Genomic DNA, 21,770 nt, shown 5'->3' with positions numbered 1-21,770 from the left:
ACTCTTGTCCTTTTTCCTCTCCATTTCACTCTTTCCATACTCTTTGCAATCTAGGTGGCAACACTTCTCCACCCTCCAACCATCGTCACACATTCTGTTTATGGGCTAAACCACTCTTTCACAATCTAGAAAAGAAGTTACAGCAGACAGCCCCCTTCCCACGGGGCCATGGCTCCACGGTCCCCGGAGCCACTAAGGAGCAGGCAGACGCTGCTTACTGCAGCCCCTAGGATGTGGGAGAGAGTACCAGGAGACGTAGAGATGCCTGGCTAGTGACAGAGCTAGTCAGGGTTAGGAAGGCTCTTGGCTTCCCCACTTACTAGCTGGATGACCAGCAAGTGGCTTCACCTATCTGAGCTTCAGTAGCTCTTACACCTGGAAAGCACTTCACCTGAAGTGCACAGTGTGGTGGCACTGAAGGAAAAGCACTGGACTGAGAACCTCAAGGTCAGAGGTTCAAGCCCACCAATCACTTCTCAGGAGAAAGATGAGGCTTCTTGCTCCCACAAAGATTTACATCCATGGAAACCCTATACAGGTTCACTGCGAGTTGGAACCGATTTGATGGTACTACCAACAACAGCATATGTATAGCAAGCATCCAATAGAAGATGGATGTAGTGGGGATGAACCAGAGACATGGACAGCATGAAAGGCTTCTCCTGGGCTTGAATGAGTCACAGCCAGATGGTTGACGGGACCAGAGTAGGCTGGGGGGTAGGTGGCAGGGAGAACCCTAGGGAGTGCTCCTCAGGAAGCCAGACTGGGAAGACGGAGGTGGAGGGAGGTTTCAGGGGTGTAACCCTCAGCCACCCAAGACTGCGTGCCTTTCTTTGGTGGACTATGGTGGCTTCTCCCCTGAGTTGCTCCCAAGGGTTATTTCTGGTCCCTGACAGTTGACTGTGAGGTGCCAGAGGTGTCAATTTCACCTGACTGGAGAGAATGTGCAGGGGGTGAAACCCCAAGACCTGGAGGGGCTCCAAGTGCAGTCACCCTCAGTACTCCCTGTAAGTCAGGACACCCTGGGGTGGCTAGGTGGGCCATTGCTCTGGGGAATTCTAGCTCCTTCAGTGTTTCAAAGCCAGCTCTTCCCACACAGCCCCCCACTCCTCTGCTCCCCCTCACACTGATGACACATGATGTGCAGCCATCTCTAGCACTCTCAGAAATCCAGGCTCCGTGGAGGCGAGGACAGAAAACCTGCTGCCAAATGCTAAACTTGTCCTGGCTCCTCACATCAAGCAAGGGGTAAAGAGAAAACATTAACAACCAACAAACAGGTTTAGCATGAAACAAAGGTCTTCATGTGGTGCAAATAGATTGTGACCCACTACTAAGCACACCTGGTGTGACGCTGTAGGATAAGCAATGGACTGCAAACCACGAGGTCGGCAGTTCAAACTCACCAGGTGCTCCTTGGAAACCTGTACAGGGTCTCTGTGAGTCTGAATTGACTTGACGGCCCTTAACAACAACAATACACAGAGACACTGTACCAAAAACAAATGGACGATGTTCAACCATTTCGAGATAGCCTATGATTCAGAGCCAATGGTACTGAAGGGCGAAGTCCAAAGTGCACTAAAGGCACTGGCAAAGAACAAGACTCTGGGAATTGGAATAAAAATTGAAATCTTTAAAAAAAACAAAACTGATGTAGCACTGGATGCACTCACTCATCTATGCCAAGAAATTTGGAAGACAGCTATCTGGCCAACTGATTGGAAAAGATCCATATTTATGCCCATTCCAAAGAGAGGTAACCCAATGGAATGTGGAAATCATTGGGCAATATCATTAATATCACAGGCAAGTAAAATTTTGTTGAAGAAAATTTTTAAAATAAGCTACAACAGTACATTGACAAGTAACTGCCAGAAACTCAAGCCAGATTCAGAAGAAGATGTGGAATGAGGGATAGATATCATTGCTGATGCCAGACGGATCTTGGCTGAAAGCAGAGAATACTGGAAAGATGTTTGCCTGCGCTTTATTGACTATGCAAAGGTTTTTCAAGTGTCTGGATCATGACAAGCTATGGACACCATTGAGAAGAATGAGTATTCCAGAACATTTAATTGTGCTTATGAGGAAATTGTACATAGACCAAGAGGCAGTTGTTTGAATAGAACAATGGGACCCTGAGTGGTTTAAAATGAGAAAAGATGAGCACCAGGTTGTGTTCTTTCACCGTACTTGTCCAATCTGTATGCTGAGCAAATAATTCAAGAAGCTGGATTATATGAAGGAGAACATGGCTTCAGGATTGGAGGAAGACTCATTAATACCCTGTGGTAAACAGATGATACAACCTTCTTGCTGAAAGTGAAAAGGACTTCAAATACTTACTTATTAGTGAAGGCTTATCCAAAGAAGGAAATTCTGAGCTTGTTAAGTGTATGTCCTGAGGATTAGTAATAATGGTGGCGCTGAGGTTGATGATAATTGCCATGTATTGGTTGGGTGTCGCCTGTGTTCCGGGCCCTGTGCTGGGCCCTTGGCTTCTTCGGCTTCATTTAGCTTTCAGTTCCATGAGGTATTATCACGCTCCATTGCCCACATGAGGAAGCTGAACCTCAGAAAAGGTAAGAGACAGGACCAAAGTGAAATCATTGGTGAGTGGTAGGGTCAGGATTTGAACCTTGGTCTTTTGGGCACTAAAGTCCATGACTAACTCATTGCACAAGCATTGCTGAGTGAAGGTTAGAGGAGCTACTATAGACCTCTTCACGTAATCACGGCAACACTATCCATCATCCAACAAACAGCCAGATTTATTAACTAAAAGATGGGGTCGGTGGGTTTCTCCTCACAAGACTTTTTTGTATTAAATTCTAGATCTCTCCAACACTTTTCATACTCCAACACCAACAATAACATATTACAACCTGAGAATCTTGTACCTGAAAAATTCCAATGTTTAGAAATGCAAAGCAGGAGACTGGATTTCCATTAGAAGGAGGAAATGCATAAAAGAAGAGTAACCTAGAAGAAAGCAAAGGACTAGAGCACTTAGGTGAATAAAGAGACATGGTCAGGATCATGTTAAAGATTGAACTGAGTTTCCTCCAATCTCCAAAGATATATTAAAATCCTAATCCCCAGTTACACATGAATGTGACCTTGTTTGGAAATAAGGTCTTCGGAGAGGTTATCAACATAAGTTGACTTGAGGTCATACTGGATAGAGTAGGTCCTGATTCAGTTAGTGGTGTCCCTTGTAAAAGAGGAGAAGAGTCACAGAAACAGAGAGACATAGAAGACAGCCACTGGAAGACAATGGCAAAATTGGAGTGATGTATATACAAATGAAGAAACACGTGGGGGTACTGGAAGCTTTGAGAGACAGGAACAACTCTTCTCCTAGTCTTTGAAGAGAGCTCGACCCCGCTGATGCCTCGGTCCAGACTTCTGGGCCCAATAACTTAGTTTGTGGAACTTTATTAAGGCAGATGGACCGCAAGGTCAGTTTGAACTCTAAGGTTGGAGGTTCAAACCCACTAGTAGCTCCTCAGAAACCCTACACAGCGTCACTGTGAGTAGGACCCGACTGGATGGCACTTAACAACAACAACAACAAGGGAAATGAATGCAGACCCTTCAGTCCTTGGGTGGAAGGGGAGACTGGCACATGTGAATCCCTTTTAGTGATCAGAAAAAGGAGGGAGATGCCATCTTACTGTATGCATGTCTCTGCAATTCTCTTTAAATCTTAAGCCTTAGTGTGGTTACTATGGGACTTTTTTAATTGGACCAAACAATATGGGGTAATTTGGGGAAGGTTTATTATCTACAATTTGCAAATAAGGAAGTAGAGGTCAAGAAAGCTTCAGTAACTGATCATTGTCCACTATGTTCCCTTCCATCTTTGGATTTAGAACTCAGAGTTTCCAACGCCTTGCTTTGTCCTCATCTTCTGAGGGAAAAAATGCTCAGTTAATTCTCAGTTGTCTGCTTTGTCAATGGAGAAGAAACGAGGCATAGATGATCCCAAATGGTGATTAATACCCACACCAGGTTTCTTGCTCTGGACATTGCTTTGGAGACTTCGTGAAAACCTCAGAATCAAGCCAACTGAAGTAGGAGGCTGACTGGTTCTTCTTGCTCTGCCTTCTCTACTCAATGATGCCCCACTGCCCACTTCAAGAAGACCGAGAACCAGCAGATTAAGGGGAGAAAGCTCTTCAACGAGTTCGTAGGTTAGATAGAGTGGGGCAGTGAGAGGCAGGCAAATAATAAGATGTTTTTGTTCACAGGCTTCCTGCAGGGCTGCAGGCTTGCAGAACAGTCACCGGTAAATGAGACAATGAATTGTGCCCACCAAAGATTTCCATATGGATGCTGATTTATTATGTTAATAAGGATGCGAAAGCCAGAGGTTGACTGTATTCTGGTTTTATGGCTGGGGCATTTGCGACTCAGAAGGGGGGAGGATCCAAATTTGAGGTCAGAGTCCAAATTCCAGCTCTGAGCTCCGGACTCCAATTTGGTTTGTCTAATTACTATCCTCTCCTAATGGCTAAGGATGCTTTAGAGCCAGATGGTTCTAATGGCCAGGACCAGAGCAGAAATGCAAGTGATGTTTACATTTAAGAACTGATGCTTGTGAAGCCAAGTCTTCCTCCATCCGACAAATATTGAACATCATGCTGTGGCTCTGTAGGATAAGCACTGGATGTCAAACCACAAAGTTGTTGGTTCAAGTCCACCAGCTGCTCCCTGGGAGAAAGATGAGGTTTTCTCCTCCTGCAAAGATTTACAGCCTTGGAAGCCCTATACTGATTCAACGGCACTAAACAACAGCAACAACTAAGTGCCAGTGGTTGGGCTTGGGCTGGGAGGGAGAAACAGAAGAGAATCAGACATTGGACCCTGACCTAAAGTCCTGGAGGGGCGCTCTAGGATAAGCACTCAACAATAAGGTTGATTGGAACAACAAGGTTGGCAGTTCAAACTCCCCAGCTGCTCCTCGGAAACCCTATACAGGGTCACTATGGGTCGGTACTGACTCAACAGCACTTAACAGCGAAAGCAACACAGTGTAGGAGGGGAGACAGGGCATGTAGAGATATCGCTGTAGCACATCCAGAAAGGTCAGTGAGAAGAAATCTAAAAGACGACCAGTTCATTCATTGTTTTGTTCAATTAAATCGTTCAGCCACTCACTCAAGTGCTGTCTTAAGTACTTTAAATACAAAGATAAATAAAACTGATCTCTGTTCCCAGAAATCTCCCCTTTGAATACTTAATCAGACTTACTGCAGGAGTTCTTAACATATCGTTTTAACATAACATGTCTTTTAACAAGACAGACTGACTCTGAGCCTCTCAAAGTGTTGACTAAGAAACCCAAAGCTCAGATTCTAGATATTCTCTGGAAGAGTTCTGGTAGATAGCAAGCTAAGTGGAGGGAGAGACAGAGAATCAGGAGGAAGATTTCATAGCTCATCTCTGCGAGGAAGGCCTCCCGGGCCTACCCAACCCACACTGATCTCCATGTGCTCTGAACTCAACTTCCACAGTACGTCCTGTGTGTCCTGCAGTTTTCCTGGGTTACTGGACGAGTGAAGGAGTACACTCATGTTCTCATATTGGCAATGTTCCAAGGTCATTGTGATGAGGGTTCCAGGGGCCTAGTGACTGCGCCACTGGCTGGCTCTGTCCAGATGTGGGAGGTCAGAAGACACCCAGTTCATCCTGGGAATGCAACTCATCCCTGAAAAGAAAGATCTCCTTCCCCTGCTAATTAAGCATCATTTAAGGCTCCGAGTGAGTTCTGGTCAGAGTCTGTTTAGAAGACAGTGAGCAGGGGCCATGACCACCCTCTCGCCTGAAAACAGCCTCTCAGCCAGGTGGTCAGCCTCCTTCATTCTGGTGCGTGTTTTTCACCATCTCTGAGTGTCCCCTTCCCAGCCTCTGGTAGGCACTGGTGCCATTCCCCCTTGGCTGGGTGGGAAAGCCTTCATCCTTAGTAGGTGGATGGATCCTTGGCCTGACCATCAGCACCAACAGTAGGGACCCTTTCACCCTTCTATCCAGTGTTAATGCCTGCCCAGATGGGGTATTCTAACTTTGTTGGGTTTTAGGGTTACAAGTTCAGTCCTGAAGATGGTAAAATTTTCTTTGGTTGCTTTTGCCAACAATTTTGGCATGCTGCCACCAGGTGGCAGTAATGCTTTTGTTAGTATGTGGTTCCCAGTCCAGTTAGTAAGATTCATTAGACTCCGGTCTCAATCATAAAAAATTTTCACACAGTATCGTTTTCAAAATTACAATAACTAATTATAATGACCTTAAATCTCAAGTCTCATTAATCACAGTGATTAAGAGTGATACATAAAAAGCAGAAATGCAAAATCTGCATTTTTTAACGTTATTGATATATTGCAAATTTTCACGAAGACTTCATGTTCGTTTTCTTGAGATCTTCCTCCATTTCTCTATACTTAGAGAAGGATACCAACAAACTCTAAGATAGCCCATAGTATGTACAGTGGCAGCTCTAAATGATTTTATTTATACCGATTCATTATCTCAACCCTATGCAATGGAAGCTGCTATTATCCTGATTTTGTAGATGAGACAATTGAGGCACAGAGATTCAGTGATTTCCCCAAGGTCACACAGCTAGTAAAGTGGCAAAGCTGGAATTTGAATGCAGGCAGGTGAGCTGTAGAGCCCATCTTCTAAACCAGTGATTCTCCAAGTGGGGTATCTATGTAGGCACGTAAATGTTCTCTGGGAATTTATAAGAAACACAGATTCATCTAGACCAGAAATGCTGTGGTTGGACCCCAGAAACCCAGATTTTAATAAGCTTTCCAAGTGAGTCTGATACGCAACTAGCTTTAAGAACCACTGTTTTAAACCAGGACTTTAACCAGTTCATTGCAGTTTTACCTCTGCTATAGGTAGAATCATCTGTGGGTCTTACTTAAAATGCAGATTCAGATTCAGTACCTCTGGGATGGAGATGAAGTTTCTCAGCAGGAGGTAGAACCAGAATGAACTGATTCAAACCCTGGTTTAAGCCATTCTCTTCATCACTGTTATATTGAAGATATGCCCTCCACACCTGAGTTGATAAAAATTGTTTCAGGTAACTTTTTCAGGTTGCACATATGAATAGCCCCTCTCCCAGATTTAACCCCCTCTTTAAAAAATGTGAACAAATTCCATGATCTTTTCATTAAATTTTTTCAACCATCTTTTTTAAGTCCCCTGGTATGCCTGCCTTCCTAGGGCCAGCCTCACACACTATTGGGTGAGAATCCACAACACAGTTAGCCACTGTTACTTGTGAGAATGTGCTATTTTCCTCTGGTGGACTGGAGGAGAAAATAGGTTGAGAACCTTAAGCAGAGTCAAGGACCCTTCCCAGGATTTATTGGAGGCTCCGTTACTTAATGGGTATTCAGAGCAACTTGGCATCACAAAACCTCATCGAAGGTTCTCCTTACGCTACAGTGCCTTTTCCTCTTTACCAATAAGACTGGATAAAAGCCTTTACCCAATGGTGCAGAGGGAAAAATGGGGTGGAGAACCATGTGCTGTAGCCAAGGCCTCTGGTAGCAGGAAGCTGGTTGTTAGAGGGACCGAGCTACCTACCCTCACTCTAAGGGAAGCATCACCAAGTTTTCCCCAGGTTCCTTGGTGGAGAACTTGAACCTGCTTAGGCACAGTGTGATGATGGGAGGAAGCTACTACAACTTCTCTACCTGGCAGTATTCTTGCCAGGAGATAAGAAAAGGAGTTCTATTGTGGAACTGACAGGTATCCAGTGTGTCATGGACCACGCGGTTCCCACTCATGGATTTTTAGGCCATTCTACCCAGAGAGCGGGACAAGATATTAACGAGTTGGTAAAGCAAGGAAAGCGGGAATATGAAGATAGATTTGAGAAGTCTCTGAGTTGACAAGAGGAAGAAGAGGCTGTCTCCTCCTGTAAAGATCGACAGTTCCCAGAACCCTACATAGAATCACTATGAATCTGAATTGACTCGATGACAGTGGGTGGGTTCTGAGTTGAAGAACTCCAGGCACTGAGATGTTCTCTGATTTCTGGCATAGACAGGGGTGTGGATGCACTAAAAGAAGTGAAGGAGGGACTTCCTATGGGGACATTTTCCTTTTGGATCTCTGCAGGTTAATGTGCATCTTGTGCTTGCTAGCAAATGTCTTGTGAGGGACCTGTAGCTTGCTTAGGTTTGGGGTGGGGATCAGGCAAATCCAGAGAACTTCTGGTCATAGAGGAATGGAATTTCCTAAGAGGAGGAGGTGGGAACTTTTGGTAAACCAATTCAGCCATGGCAAAGTAAGCAGATGGCCTATGGCAGGCAGAGGGTTAGAAATGCAAATTCTCTGAGCACTCAGCAGATACCTTCCTGTGATGTTTCTAATGATCTCTGTCTATCATGTTGATGCCATGTTTTCTATTATTTTAGGCTCTGCTTATTATTTTGACTCTAATATTGCCGCTCTTTCAGGTTTTACCTTTGTGTGGCACTGTGGGTTAATGCGCCAGACTGCAAAGCCATTCACTAGCTGCTCTTAGGAAATCCTATTCAGGGTTGCTATGGATCAGAACTGACTCAACAGCACTTCACAACAATAACAGCAACCATTTATTTTATTTGTTTGTTGTTGTTGTTTAATGTTTTATTGTGAATTATGTGATAGTTTTCATGGGAGAACATTAGTTTCATTGCCATGGTTACAATCTCCTCCATGCATCATCAACCAACCAAAGGGTTGCAAGCCTGCCCCCACCCACCCCCACCCCGCTTGTCAGCACACAGCCCCTCTCCCTCTCTGGGTCTACACTTCCCAGCCTCTCAATCTCTCCATGTCATCATCTCTGCCTCTATCTCTGGCGTCACTGCTTCTCTGGGTAGGGTCTGGCACGCTGCTCTTCTCCCTTGATGGTCTTAGGGATCTCCGCTCCTAGACTGCAAAGTCAATCACTCCCCTCCTTTTGCTACAAAACGTCTACTTTTACATTTCCAACCCTCACAGTCAATCCTGATAACAATTATTCTCTATTGTACCACAGGAGACCTATCTCCATCTCCTTTCATCTGCCCTGTCTAGACAGGTTGGATACTACTCAGTGGAGATTCTACCTTCCTCTGCCCCCTCTGGATCTAGGCTCCCTCTTGAAAGCTTGTAAGCCAGTCACTTCTTGCCTTTGTAGCCCTCCTCCCCCCCATTTTGGGTAGCCAATGTCCAAGTTGCTTATCCCTGTGCATGTGCCCTGTCTTCTTATCAGCTGGACACTTCACTCTCCACTCTAGTCCTCTGTGGCTATGTCACTGACTCTGGGCCCAAGAGTCCCTAGGTCTTACCACACTGCTGGCCAACCAGGTCTCCACCCGGGTTCACAGGAGTCTATTGAACGTTGTAGGGCTGAACTCACAGCTTGATTGCTGTTTTTCCCTCACTTCCTCTTATTGGTGATAAACATGGTCACCAATCAGAGTGCATGTCTGCTCGTGTATTCCTGTTGAGTCTTAGTCTTGGAAGGGAGTTTTCCCTGAGGGTATTTTATTTTTTAAATGAATAGATTTTGTCATTTTTATTTTTTCTACCCCATGCCAAACACACACACTAAGTTTCCCCTATTATTAACAGTTTGTATTAGTGTGGTACCTTTGTTGTAATTAATTAACCAATAGTGATATGTTCTTATTAACTAAAGTTCACATAGTTGATATCAGGGTTCACTCTTTGTGTTCTATGGATTTTGATAAATCCATGTCATGCATCCTTGTATATACTAATACCATCCTTTGATCTCCATTCCCTGATTTGTATAATGATGTCAACCATTCCTACCTCACAGACAAGTTTCCTTGGTAACACAGTGACTAAATGTTCAGCTCCTAATGGCCCCTAACCCAAAGATCAGTGGTTCAAGCCTACCTAAGAGAAAAAAAGTCTGGTTATCTGTAGGTCTTGGATTACAATTTAGGGAACCTTACAGGGCAGTTTGATTCTGCATTATAGGGTTGTGTTATGTGCCAGATTCAACCCAAAGGTACACAACAACAATCCTATAGATAGCTCTGGGGATTAAAGAGCTTAAATACGAGGGGGCTTCACAAAGTTCATGGAAAATTTCCATTATCTTTTTAAACTCCACTTTTCTAACAACTTTTTGAAGTCTTTGATATATAATATACTTAGAACAATGTTGGTCCTATCATCAGTGCTTTTTAAGTGTTTACAGTTAATAAGAAAATTCAACATGTTTCCTATTTATTTATAGTTTTATTTTATGTTTGGTGTTTTTATCAATTTCTTTATTTTTTTCTTTTATTATTCACTTTTATTTTTGAAAGAGCGTTAGAAGGACAATACCTTGCTTCTTTAAATTTCTAATTCTTAAAGTTAAAAATAAAACTATTTTGACTCAACCCTTATAACTAATGAAGACTTTAAATGTGTTCTTAAAAACCTTCCCACAACAAAAATGAAATCAATACAAATAAAAGACCTAAATGTAAAACCAAGAACTATAAAGATCATTAACGAAAAAATAGGGACAAACTTAGGTGCTCTGATATATGGCATAAATACACTATTAAGCATAACTGAAAATGCACAAATAGCAGAAGACAAAATAGATGGAACTTCCTAAAAAGCAACCATTTATGTGCACCTGGAGGATACTGCAGTCACTGCAATGAAACCAAGTTCTGTTTGGTTGCATGTTCTGTCAACTGTAAAGCTGATGGTCTGCTCTGTAAACCTTCACTCAATTTACAATAAAAGTTAAAGAAGAAGAAAAAAATGAACAACCTTCCCACAGGAAAAAATAACTCCAGGCCCAAGTGGCTTTACTAGTGACTTTAACCAAACACTTAAAGAAGAAATTATTTACCAATCCAATGGAACTCTTCTAAAAAATTACAAAGCAAGGAATATATTCCTATTTCTTATAGGAAACCAACATTACCCTAATATAAGAACCAAAGAAAAGTACAAAGGAAAGAAAAGAAAATTACAGACAAATATCTCTCATGAACACAGGTATAAAAATTCTAAACCAAAATTTATCAAATAGAGTCCCATGATATAAAAAAAGAATGATAGATAGACCATCACCAATCACAGTTCAATCACAATACTGCCAGCGAGGTTCAGTACTCAAAATCACTGAGTACAATTTAACACTAACAAACTAAAGGAGAAAAAAACCGTGTGATTGTTTCAATAGATGCAGAATGCCAGTTGTCAACATCCAGCATCCATTCCTGATTTTAAAAATACGCTCATCAGACTAGCAATAGAAGGAAGTACTCCTAACCTGATAAAAAGCATCTCTGCAAAGTCTACAGAGAACAACATGGTGAATGATGAGTGATTGATGGCTCTGCTTCTAAGATCAGCAACAAAGCAAGGCCGTCTGCTTTCATTCTTCTATTCAACATAGTACTAAAGGTTCCAGCCAAGACAATTAGGCAACAAAAATAAATAAAAGGCACTCACATAAACAGATTTGATCATCTACATCAGGTTTGGCAAAAATTTTTTCTATAAAGGGCAGTAGGCTAAATATTTTTAGTTTTGCATGCCATGGTCTCTGTCACAACTGTTGTTGTTGTTGTTAAGTGTTGTTGAGTTCGTTCTGACTCATAGCAACCCTGTATAGGATTTCCGAGGAGTGGGTGTTGGGTTTGAGCTGCAGACCTGTGGTCCTCAATCCAATGTTGATCCTAGAGCATCACACCAGGAGTTAGAACTAGTCAACTCTTTATTGTAACATGAAAGCAACCATTTGTCAGGTGCCATCGAGTCAGAACCAACTCATAGCGACCCCATGCACAGCAGAACGAAACAATGTCCGATTCTGGGCCAACCTCACTACCGCTGCCACACTTGAGTCCATAAATGATGCCACCTGGCTGATCCATCTCGTTGGGGGTCTTCCTCTTTTTCTCTGACCCTCCACCCTACCCAGCATGACATCCTTCTCCAACGATTGTTTCCTCTGGACAATATGTCCAAAGTAGGAGAGACCAAGCTTAGCCATCCTGGCCTCCAAGGAGCACTCTGGCTGCACTTCTTCCAAAACAGATCTATTGGTTCTTTTGGCAGTCCATGGCACTTTCAGTATTCTCCTCCAACATCACAACTCAAAGCCATGGGCAGTATGTAAATGAATGGGTGTAGTTATAGTCCTTTAAAGTTTTATTTTTAAAAGGCCAGATTTTACACATCAGATGTAGTTTACTGATCCTTGGTCATGTAGAAAATCCCATGGAATCTACAAAAAAAAAAAAAAAAAAGTTATTTGAACTACTACATGAGTTTAGCAACATTTCAGGATACAAGATCGCTATATAAAGATCCAGTATTTCTATATACTAGTGGTAAACAAGATTCCTGGTGTGGCACTGTGGGTTAATGAGCTGGACTGCAAGGTCCGTCTGAACTGCAATGTTGGTGGTTCAAGTTCACCAGCCACTCATCAGAAACCCTATACAGGTTTGTTATGGGTCGAACCAACTCGACGGCACTTAACAACAACAACAAAGTAACAAATAATTGAAAATTGAAAAAACACATCAAGATCTGAATTACTTGGAAGTAAATCTGACAAAATATATGACCTAGACCACTACCTCTCACTATACACTGAAAACTGCAAAATATTGCTGAGGAAAATTTGAAGACCTAAATGAATGGAGAAACATACTGCACTCATGGGACAAAAGATTTCATAATGTGAGGATATTAATTTTCTCCAAAATGATCTGTGCGATACTAAAGCCATAGCTGCTTTTGTTATAGGAATTGAAAAATTGACTAAAATTCATCTGGAACATTTCCTGTTAGAATGAAGGATTCCAGGGACACAGCCCAATATTGCCTATCCCCCTCTACTTCCTGCTACGTTGCATGATGAGTGTTGCAGGCTCTGAATGAACATAAACTGGGAGAATGTAGCAGTGGCAAAAGGAACAGTGTCCTCGTGTGGCACTGTAGGATAAGCATGGGACCACAAGGTTGGTTTGAACCAGCAAGGTCAGTGGTTCAAACCTACCAGATGTTCCTCAGAAATGCTATACAGGGTTGCTGTTAGCCAGAACCAACTCCATGGTGCTAATCAACAACAAGAAGGGCAGAGGTTGCCACTGGTTCTGATGACAGTATCCCTGCTTCCCAAGGTTAGACCCAGGTTAACCTTCCTGGGTCTGTATGTCTTATTTTGGTTCAGAATACAGAGCGTGTATGTGTGAATTATTAAAGAAAATGCTTCTTAAGCCATCATCCCCATCAAGCACGCAGTTAGGGTCTAAGTATCCCAAAGTTTTCATTTAAAGAGCTGTTTTGTTTTCCAGGATCTTTCTACTCATGTGGTTCATGGGACAGCAGTATCAGCAATCACCTGGGAGTTTGTTAGAAATACATCCTCTTGGGCCCCACCCCCAAACCTACTGAGTCAGAATCTGTACTTTAACAAGATCCTCATGTGACTCATATGCAAAATTAAAGTTTGAGCAGTATGTGGGCAGATCCAGGTGTGTATTAATGGGGAGCTGGGAGGATGTATATCAGACATGTCTAGTCACCTGCTAAGCTCTCTCCATCAACACATCTTTATATCCTCAGTGTGGCATTTCAAAATTCTCATATCCAGTAGGGTAGACACACTTCATCTGAACCAGAAACAATTCTTTGTGATGAACTATTTTGCTCTTGCAGGAAGGCAAAGTGGAATCCATGAATGTATTTACTTATTATTTCTTTAATATTTTTCCATTATCAAAGCCCACCCACCCACCCACTGCTATAAAGCTGATTCCAACTCATAGTCAGACCCTGTAGAATCTGATAGGGCAGAGTAGGGATCAGACAGCCTCATGTGTCTACCACAGAGTGGCTGATGGGTTTGAGCTACCAACCTTGTGGTTAGCAGTCCAATGCATAACACATTTTGCTTATTATTAAAACAGTATATATCAAGGAAGTCCTGGTGTGGCATAGTAGGATCCGTACTGGTCTGCTAATCACAAGGTTGGCAGTTCAAACCCACCAGTCACTCCTCAGAAACCCTCTACATGGAAGCTGAGTCAGAACTGACTCGATGGCACTTAACAACATATGTTATTATACAAAAATCCAAGAAGAAGAGAAAAATTTAAATACAAGGAAAGAGTAAATTACTTAAAATCCTATTACCCAAATTACATTGTTTGTGTGGGGGGCGGGGCGTATTCTTTTGTCTTTTTTCTAACAGATTTTTAAATAATGTTAATGAGATTATGAAGCTATCGGATATATTTTATGATGTATAATGTGTGTACATATATGGACTATACTGCATAGAGAATATAGACATTAAGTATACAATTTTGTGCAGTTTTTTGTTGTTAACATTTGTATTTTCCAAGATTGTTATTCATTCTTATAAGCATCATTTTGTATGCCTACAGGATTCCACTGAGTATATAAACCATAGTTTACTTAACTGTTCCCTATTGCAGAACATTTAGAACATTTGCATTTTTTATCTTGGTAAGTAACACGCAATGAAGATTATTGTGCACATAGCAGCTTCTCTCTATATGAATTCCCCCATAATTTCCTCAGGATAGAGTTCCAGAAGTGAGTCAGAGCTTTTGAGTTGTGATTCAAACAGCAAAATCATTTCAAAATCACACTTAAAAGAAAAGCCAGCAGTTCCTAACAGAGGGCTGACGTGGTTGTCCTTGCAGGAGAAGAGAAAACCACCCATTGACAAGACAGAATGGGATGGCTTCTTTGATGAGAACGGGCACTTGGCCAAGTCACGGGACTTCATTTGTGTTAACATCCTGGAAAGAGTAAGGACCCCAGCTTACCCTTGCCTGTGCCCTGGAACTGAAGGAGTGGTTAGGTAAAGGGGCAGTTGTGGCGTTGGATAGGTATCCGAAGACCCATGACCTCTCACCCTCTGCCCACCACAGGGCCTTCACCCTTTTGTGAGGACAGAAGCATGGAAGTTCCTCACAGGTTACTACTCGTGGCAAAGTTCAAGGGATGAGCGGCTCACGGTGGATAGCACAAGGAGGTAGAACATTCTCGATCCTCTGTCAGGGGAGGGTGGGTGGTGATGCAGGTGGCAGAGGGTGCTCACCCCAACCTGATGGAGTCAGTCTTCTTCCTCCAAATGGACTTCTTGTCCTGAGAGAGCTTTGATTCACTCATTGTCCTCCAACTACAATGGCCGCCTCTCATCTGTCTACCACCTGGCCTTCAAGACACCCCCTCCCCAATCAAACTGTGCACCTCCTCCAAGCAGCCCTCAGAAGAGTGGGGTCTGCATTCTAGATGGGCATGGGAGAATGGCTAGGGTGGCACAGACGGAGAAGGGGGGACAAGCATCACAGGTGGGGGCACAGCCTAGGCAAGAGTGCTGCCCTCTATGCCCCTTGGACCAGACAGGTGCCTCTACTTGGAGCTCTTCCCCACGAGCTCAGAAGGGGAAGGTCACAGCGTTCAGCTTTAGTCCTACTCTCACAGGAAGAATTACAAGGTCTTATGTGAGATGTATGAGAAGATCCAGCCCCTTCTGGAAAACCTACACCGGAACTTCATAGAGACTCGGAACCACATTGGTGAGAGGAACGATATGGGGAGGTTGGAGGGGAGGGCTTGAAGCCATCATGCTGCCTCCTTTCAGTAATTTCTGGGGAAGGATTGTCCCCAGGTTCCTGGGAACTGCCTCAATATATGCCTTGAATTTCACCAGCTAAATCTACCAGTCTCCACTGGGTGTCCCCAGATACCCAACACTGTTTCCCTGGGCACATGCTGTTCCTGATGTTGCCTTCCTCTTTTCCTCAAATGGCGTTGAACTCGATTGGACTTAATTGGACAGAGAGGAAGGGATAGACATTTTTGGCAGAAGATGCAGGCTGGCCAAAGATTTGGAAATAGGGAGAAACAAAGCTCAGAGAGTGGTGATGGGGGAGGGGGTGTTGTAAATTCATCTGTGGCCCCTCTGCTGGAGGTTATCTGGTATCTCTTACCCTTGCCTCCAACCTAGCCTATGACCTCCAGAAACTCTATGACAAAGATCCCCTGGGCAACGTACTCATTGACAAGAAGAGGCTGGAGAAAATCCTACTCCTAAGTTATGTCTGCAACATCCAGGCAGGTGAGTCAGAGGTTTGCTCCCCCTTGGACTTCTCTTTCTCTAGACTATGCCCTCCCCAAGCCCAGGCTCTACTCTCCCACTGTCCGCTTCTCACCAGCTTCCTCTCTGTCCCAGAGTACCAGCAAGGCTTCCATGAGATGGTGATGCTTTTCCAACTGATGGTGGAACATGACCACGAGACTTTCTGGCTTTTCCAGTTCTTCCTGCAAAAAACGGTGAGGGTTGAGCCTAAGCCCAGGGACCCTTGATTCTCCACACAGCCCCACGCCACGAGGTTAAGCATTTGTTAGCAGTACCAGCCATCCCTTGGAGTCACATCCCTGCAGTCATCCCTGTTTCACATCCAGTGTGAAGCAGTATCACAGAGGAGTGAGGAAGGGCAATGCCAAACCCAGTGGGGTGGGTGGGTGCTAAGGGGAGTGGGGATAGGTAGTGGAGTTGAGAGGAGAAATGGAGGGATGTTCTGGGTCCAGCTCTCATCAAACCTTGAAGGTCTTTGCTGACCCGAACCAGTGATGGTGCCCTTTCCTGGCATTCCCTGCCCCAAACACAACTCTCCTCCTCAAATCCTCCATAGTCCACATGGCCTCCAGAATAAAGTCTGGTCACTTAGTCAGACACTCAAAGCCTCCTTCTTTGGTCTTACTTGGCACATTTCTCTTCTGTACGTGGGAGCAAACAATCCCCAGATGTAGATTCTACCGCCACGGTGTGAGGTTTAACACTGTCCCTAGAAAGTCTTTCCTAAGGATCTCTGAGATGTTGTCCAGAACCGACCCCACTCCTCTCTCTACCACCCCTCCAGCAAGGTGGTCACTGCTCTTTCCAAGTCACAGTGTGTGCTGGGGGATGGTTGACCTCACTGGATTGGAAGACACATTTAAAACACACCACACACATCCCTACCATACACACACAAACACATATACAGACTCACATATACACAAATGAGCACACTCTACACAGGCTGTGTGCACATGTGCACACACAGATACATATACAGACCGTACAGACACATACATGCATGTGCACATGTCTTTATAAGAGCTGTCTTCCCAAGAGCAGCTGGTGGGCTTGAACTGCCAACCTTGCAGCCCAACACATAACCCCCTGCACCATTAGAGCTCCTCAGATACACACAGGCCCCCAGAACTGGGGAGCTGGCACACGGGGCTGCCCTTCAGGTGCCTTCAAGCCAAGCAAGGCTCCTTTTTCTTCCCTCCCTCCATCTTGGGCAGGAGCACAGCTGTGTCATCAATGTCGGGGTGGGCAAAAATCTGGACATGCTCAACAACCTGATCAACTTCCTGGACCCCTTGTTTGCTGAGCATCTAAGTGAGTGGACCTCATCTCCTGCCCCTTCCTGCAGACATTGGAAATGGGGCCCAGAACCCAACCGATGGCAGGAAGAGGCAGACAATCATGGGGGAGATTGTCTGCCTCTTCCCTAGGAGAGGCATTTATCTATAATGGGCTGACCTCTGGACAGGTGAAAATCTACCCGAGAGTCTCCAAGAGCAGCTGGGAAAGCTTTTATTTTTTCTTGTGTTTCCCATGCACTGCTGTTGTGTTGTGTGTGAGTGTGTCCTCTGTTCTCTGCTGACCACAGCCCTGGCTGCCACCCTACTTGTCTCCCTACAGAAGGGAAGGGTGCGGGGGCTGTGCAGTCCCTCTTCCCCTGGTTCTGCCTCTGCTTCCAGCGTGCCTTCAAGTCCTTCGATGACGTCTGGAGGCTCTGGGAGGTGAGGCGCTCATCTTGGGACAGTGGGGCAGACCCCACCTTGTAGGCAGTGAGGGAGCTGTTTCTCTCCCATGTTTGCCTTTATTTCTGTCTTGGGTTGGGGTTTAGTACCTTGTGTTTGGTTGTGCCTGTGGCCCATACTCCGCAGAATAGTCAGGGCAGGAGACCTGGACCCAAGGGCACGCTCTGCTCTTACTGGCCCAGATGCCTCTCCTTTAACCTTTCCCTCCAGCTGCTGCTGGCTCCTTGAAATCCTCTCTCCTGGAGACAGTCGGACCTCCAAGGACAGGCCTCATCTGCAGTCTTGATCACAGTTTCCAGAGTCATAGCAGATAAACCTTCCCAGGAGGTTTATCAACCACCCCACTATAGCCCTGCCACTGCCCACCACTCTCTGCAAAATCCAGCCCAGCTCCCATGAATCAGCCCTGTCTGCCTCATCCCTGCCTCATGGCCTGCTGGTCTCCATATGTTAGTATATGACCACCTCCGAGTCTTTGATGATGCCCCTGGATTGAGTTTTCATTTGCTGTCTCAAAACCATTCAAACAGTAAAGATAATTATCCAGTGTCCTTCATTCTCCCTCTTGTACTCTCACTCTCACTCCCTCTCTTCCTCCCTCCCACCAATGAGCTCCCTGAAGCCTGGTCTTCTGAATGTCTCAGTAGCCAGCACAGTGCCTGTGAATACTTGCCTGAGTGAATGAATGATTGAAAGAGTGAGTACACAGTGAGACCCAGGAAAGGTTGACCCCGGGGCTTGTGGTTGGTGAGAAACTCATCCTCCTGAGGCCCCTGCAGTCTCAGGCCACAGGCCCAGACTAAACTGTAGCACCCACAGGTGTTGCTGACGGGGAAGCCCTGTAGGAACTTCCAGGTGTTGGTGGCCTACAGCATGTTGCAGATGGTGCGCGAGCAGGTGCTGCAGGAAAGCATGACCGGGGATGACATTCTCCTGGTGAGCACTCTTAAGCCAAGGTCTGCCCAGTGACCCTGGAGACCTGCAACACCCCCGCCACTCAAACTGAGGACCCCAAGCATCAGTGCTTGAGCGATGAAAGCTAACAATTATTGAGCACCTAGTATGTCCAGTGTTTTTTGAACGCTTTTAATAGACCAGCTCTTCTAAACCTCATAAGTCTGAGACAGGAGGAGCTATGGTCCCTGTCATCATCTTCATCCAACATATGAGAAAACTGATTCCATGAGCGGTTCTTTGCCTTCAGGCTTGGCCACCTCAGTCAATTCCTTGGCCCTAGAATCCTCCTCTGGCAAAAACACTTAGAACTTTCCAACATTTTCAAGAAGTGGCTGAAGTCTATGTTCCAAAAAACTTGATAGTTCCTTAAAAGTTAGGCATAGAATCACCATTGTTACTGTTGTTAAGTGCGGTTGAGTTGGTTCTGACTCATAGTGACCCTATAGAGTGGGTTTGAACCACCAATCTTGTGATTAGAAATCCAGTGCTTATCCGATAGTGCCACACCAGGACTCCCCAGAATTACCATGTTGCTGTTGTGTCAATCCCGACCCAATAGCAACCCTGTATAGGGTTTCCAAGGAGCAACTGGTGCGCTTGAACCGGCAACCTTGTGGTTCAGACTGACTTTGAAGTCCAGCACATTAACCCACAGTTCCAGGTATAGACCTTCCTTAAAAAAAAAAAAAAAGGGAGATATTTTGACAAACTTTTTCCATGAATATTTCTAATACTGTAGTATAAGCACTGGACTGCTAACTGCAAGGTCAGCAGTTCAAACCCACCAGATGCTCTGTGGGAAAAAGATGAGCACCTAGTATGTCCAGCGCTTTTTGAGTGCTTTTAATAAACTAGGTCTTCTAAGCCTCATAAGTCTGAGATAGACTCATCTGTCCATAAAGATTTACAGCCTTGGAAACCCTACATAGGGTTACGATGAGTCAGAAACCGACTCAGGAAACTCTACATAGGGTTACGATGAGTCAATGGCGTGAGATGATTTATAATAGCCAAAAAGTAGAAACAACCCCTAAAGCCTATTAGCAAACACCTGGTTACATTGTTGTTGTTGTTAAGTGCCGTCAAGTAGGCTCCGACCCATAGCGACCCTGTATAGGGTTTCCAAAGAGCAGCTGGTGAGCTTGAACCACCGACCTTGCAGTTCAAATGACTTTACAGTCCAGTGCCATACCAGGACACCTAGGTACAGAGATGTGGTAAATCTACAATAGTGTATTATTCTGCCATACAAGGGAGCAAAGTATACTAATCCTTGCTATAATGTGGATGAACCTCAGAGCATTAAGCTAAGTGAAAGAAGCCAGAGACAAAAGGTCCCATACTGTGTAATTCCATAAGAGGCAAATCCATAGAGACAGGACTCAGCCTAGTGATGCCAGGGACTGGGAGGAAGAGGAAATGAGAGGGCCTGCTTAATGAATAGGTAAGAGGACTCCTTTGGGGTGATGAAAATCTCTTCATGTTACACATTGTGAAATATTGGGCAGTGCTAAATGCCACTGAATTTTACATTATTAAGTGGTTCTATGGTCCTGGTGTGGCACTGTAGGCTAATGGGTCAGACTGCAAAGTCATTTGAACTGCAAGGTCGGTGGTTCAAGCTCACCAGCGGCTCCTTGGAAACCCTATACAGGGTCGCTATGGGTTGGAATCGACTCCACAGCACTTAACAACAACAATAATACAAATTTCACTTCAATATTTTAAAAAATCCTAGCTGGTACCCCAACTATAAAGCATAAATATGATGACTTTGTCCCAAGTCTTCTTTAGAAGGTCCTGAGATCTCTGATGGAACCCCAAAACTCCCTAGAGTCCAGTATGAAAACTGTATTTATCATTCCCTCCCACCAAATAGAAAATTCTAATGCTGAGTTTTCAGGCTCTGTGCCAGGCTGGTAGTGGTGGTGATGGTGGTGGTGGTAGGGAGATTAGGTGACTCCTAGACATTGCCATGGAAACACTGTGGCTCTGTAGGATAAACACTGGACTGTCAACCACAAAGTTGGCAGTTTGAGCCTACCAGCTGCTCCATGAAAGAAATATGAGACTTTCTGCTCCTGCAAAGATTTACTTGAGCACTGACCTATTTCTCTTAATGCTGCAAACAACTGTCTGTATCTAAGTGTATAGGAAGACCTGTGCCCCATACCCCCCCACCTCAGCACACACATATACACCCCTTTCTCCCTGGATAGGCCTGCAACAGTCTCATTGACCTAGACGCTGATGAGCTGATCTCCTCTGCCTGCATGGTGTATGCTGAGCTCATGCAAAACGAGGTAAGTCCCCCAGATTATCTGTCCTCCTCCAGGAAGGCTTCCCTGGTTTCCCAGTCCCAGCCAAGGACAGACATTTTCAATTTCAGAGACTCAGTGTTATGCTACATTCTCTGCCACCAAACTCACCAGATGTCACTCTGCATGGGCTTCTCCATGCTGCAGTTTCATCTCCCTGAGCAGACTGCTTCCTGAGGACAAAACCTCTTCCCCTCATCCCCTGTGTCCCTTCAGTGGACACCCAGAGGCTCAGGAGAATGCCACTAAAGAATGAGAACAGAAGACCACTGACCATGCTCCTCTAACCTGTCAGAACCCTCTCCTTCCCCAGGTTCCTCAGCCATTAAAGGATTTCTTTCTCTGAGGACTCCAACACCCACAATGGACAGATGCCCCTAGTGGACAGGATGAAAGTAATTCTTCAGTTGCAAGGCCAGGACCAAGGTCTACGGGGCGCTAGGGTGAGGGATCAGGTAATACAAACACAGTAGAAACAGTCTCTTGGAGTAAGGTTTCTGATTGACTATCTCCACTGACTTTGGGGGAATGTCTGGCCCAAGACAGAATTGTATGAGAGGCTTGGTGGACGGCAAGAGTGATTGT

At 44.7% G+C, this 21,770-nt stretch overlaps 1 protein-coding gene across 3 annotated transcripts; it reads left to right on the top strand.

Moving 5' to 3' along the window:
- The first annotated feature begins 5,667 nt into the window (after window positions 1-5,667).
- On the top strand, window positions 5,668-21,531 carry TBC1D21 (TBC1 domain family, member 21). 3 transcript variants are annotated; one of them, XM_006866503.1, is made up of 11 exons: window positions 5,668-5,874; window positions 14,724-14,831; window positions 14,955-15,058; window positions 15,511-15,605; window positions 16,037-16,147; window positions 16,262-16,362; window positions 17,386-17,482; window positions 17,789-17,889; window positions 18,730-18,846; window positions 21,087-21,170; window positions 21,499-21,531. In XM_006866503.1, exons 1-11 carry the CDS (start codon window positions 5,815-5,817, stop codon window positions 21,529-21,531), a joined length of 1,011 nt encoding a protein of 336 aa, XP_006866565.1. In that variant the 5' UTR covers window positions 5,668-5,814. The 3 variants fall into 3 exon arrangements, with proteins under 3 accessions (XP_006866565.1, XP_006866567.1, XP_006866566.1); XM_006866504.1 differs by having other exon boundaries at window positions 5,815-5,880; window positions 14,730-14,831; XM_006866505.1 differs by lacking the exon at window positions 14,724-14,831.
- Window positions 21,532-21,770: the final 239 nt, after the last annotated feature.

The sequence above is a fragment of the Chrysochloris asiatica genome, unplaced genomic scaffold, assembly GCF_000296735.1.
Source record: "Chrysochloris asiatica unplaced genomic scaffold, ChrAsi1.0 scaffold00092, whole genome shotgun sequence".
NCBI classification, from domain to species: domain Eukaryota; kingdom Metazoa; phylum Chordata; class Mammalia; order Afrosoricida; family Chrysochloridae; genus Chrysochloris; species Chrysochloris asiatica.
The sequence above is the reverse complement of the archived record's forward strand: the minus strand, read 5'-3'. Positions and strand labels throughout refer to the sequence as shown.

Excerpts from the sequence above, each read along its gene's own strand:
- TBC1D21 (XM_006866503.1), top strand. The coding sequence starts at position 5,815 with ATGACCACCCTCTCGCCTGAAAACAGCCTCTCAGCCAGGTGGTCAGCC. Across the intron at positions 5,875-14,723 it reads GGTCAGCCTCCTTCATTCTG|GAGAAGAGAAAACCACCCAT; the intron begins GTGCGTGTTTTT and ends TTGTCCTTGCAG. Across the intron at positions 17,483-17,788 it reads CTTGTTTGCTGAGCATCTAA|AAGGGAAGGGTGCGGGGGCT; the intron begins GTGAGTGGACCT and ends GTCTCCCTACAG.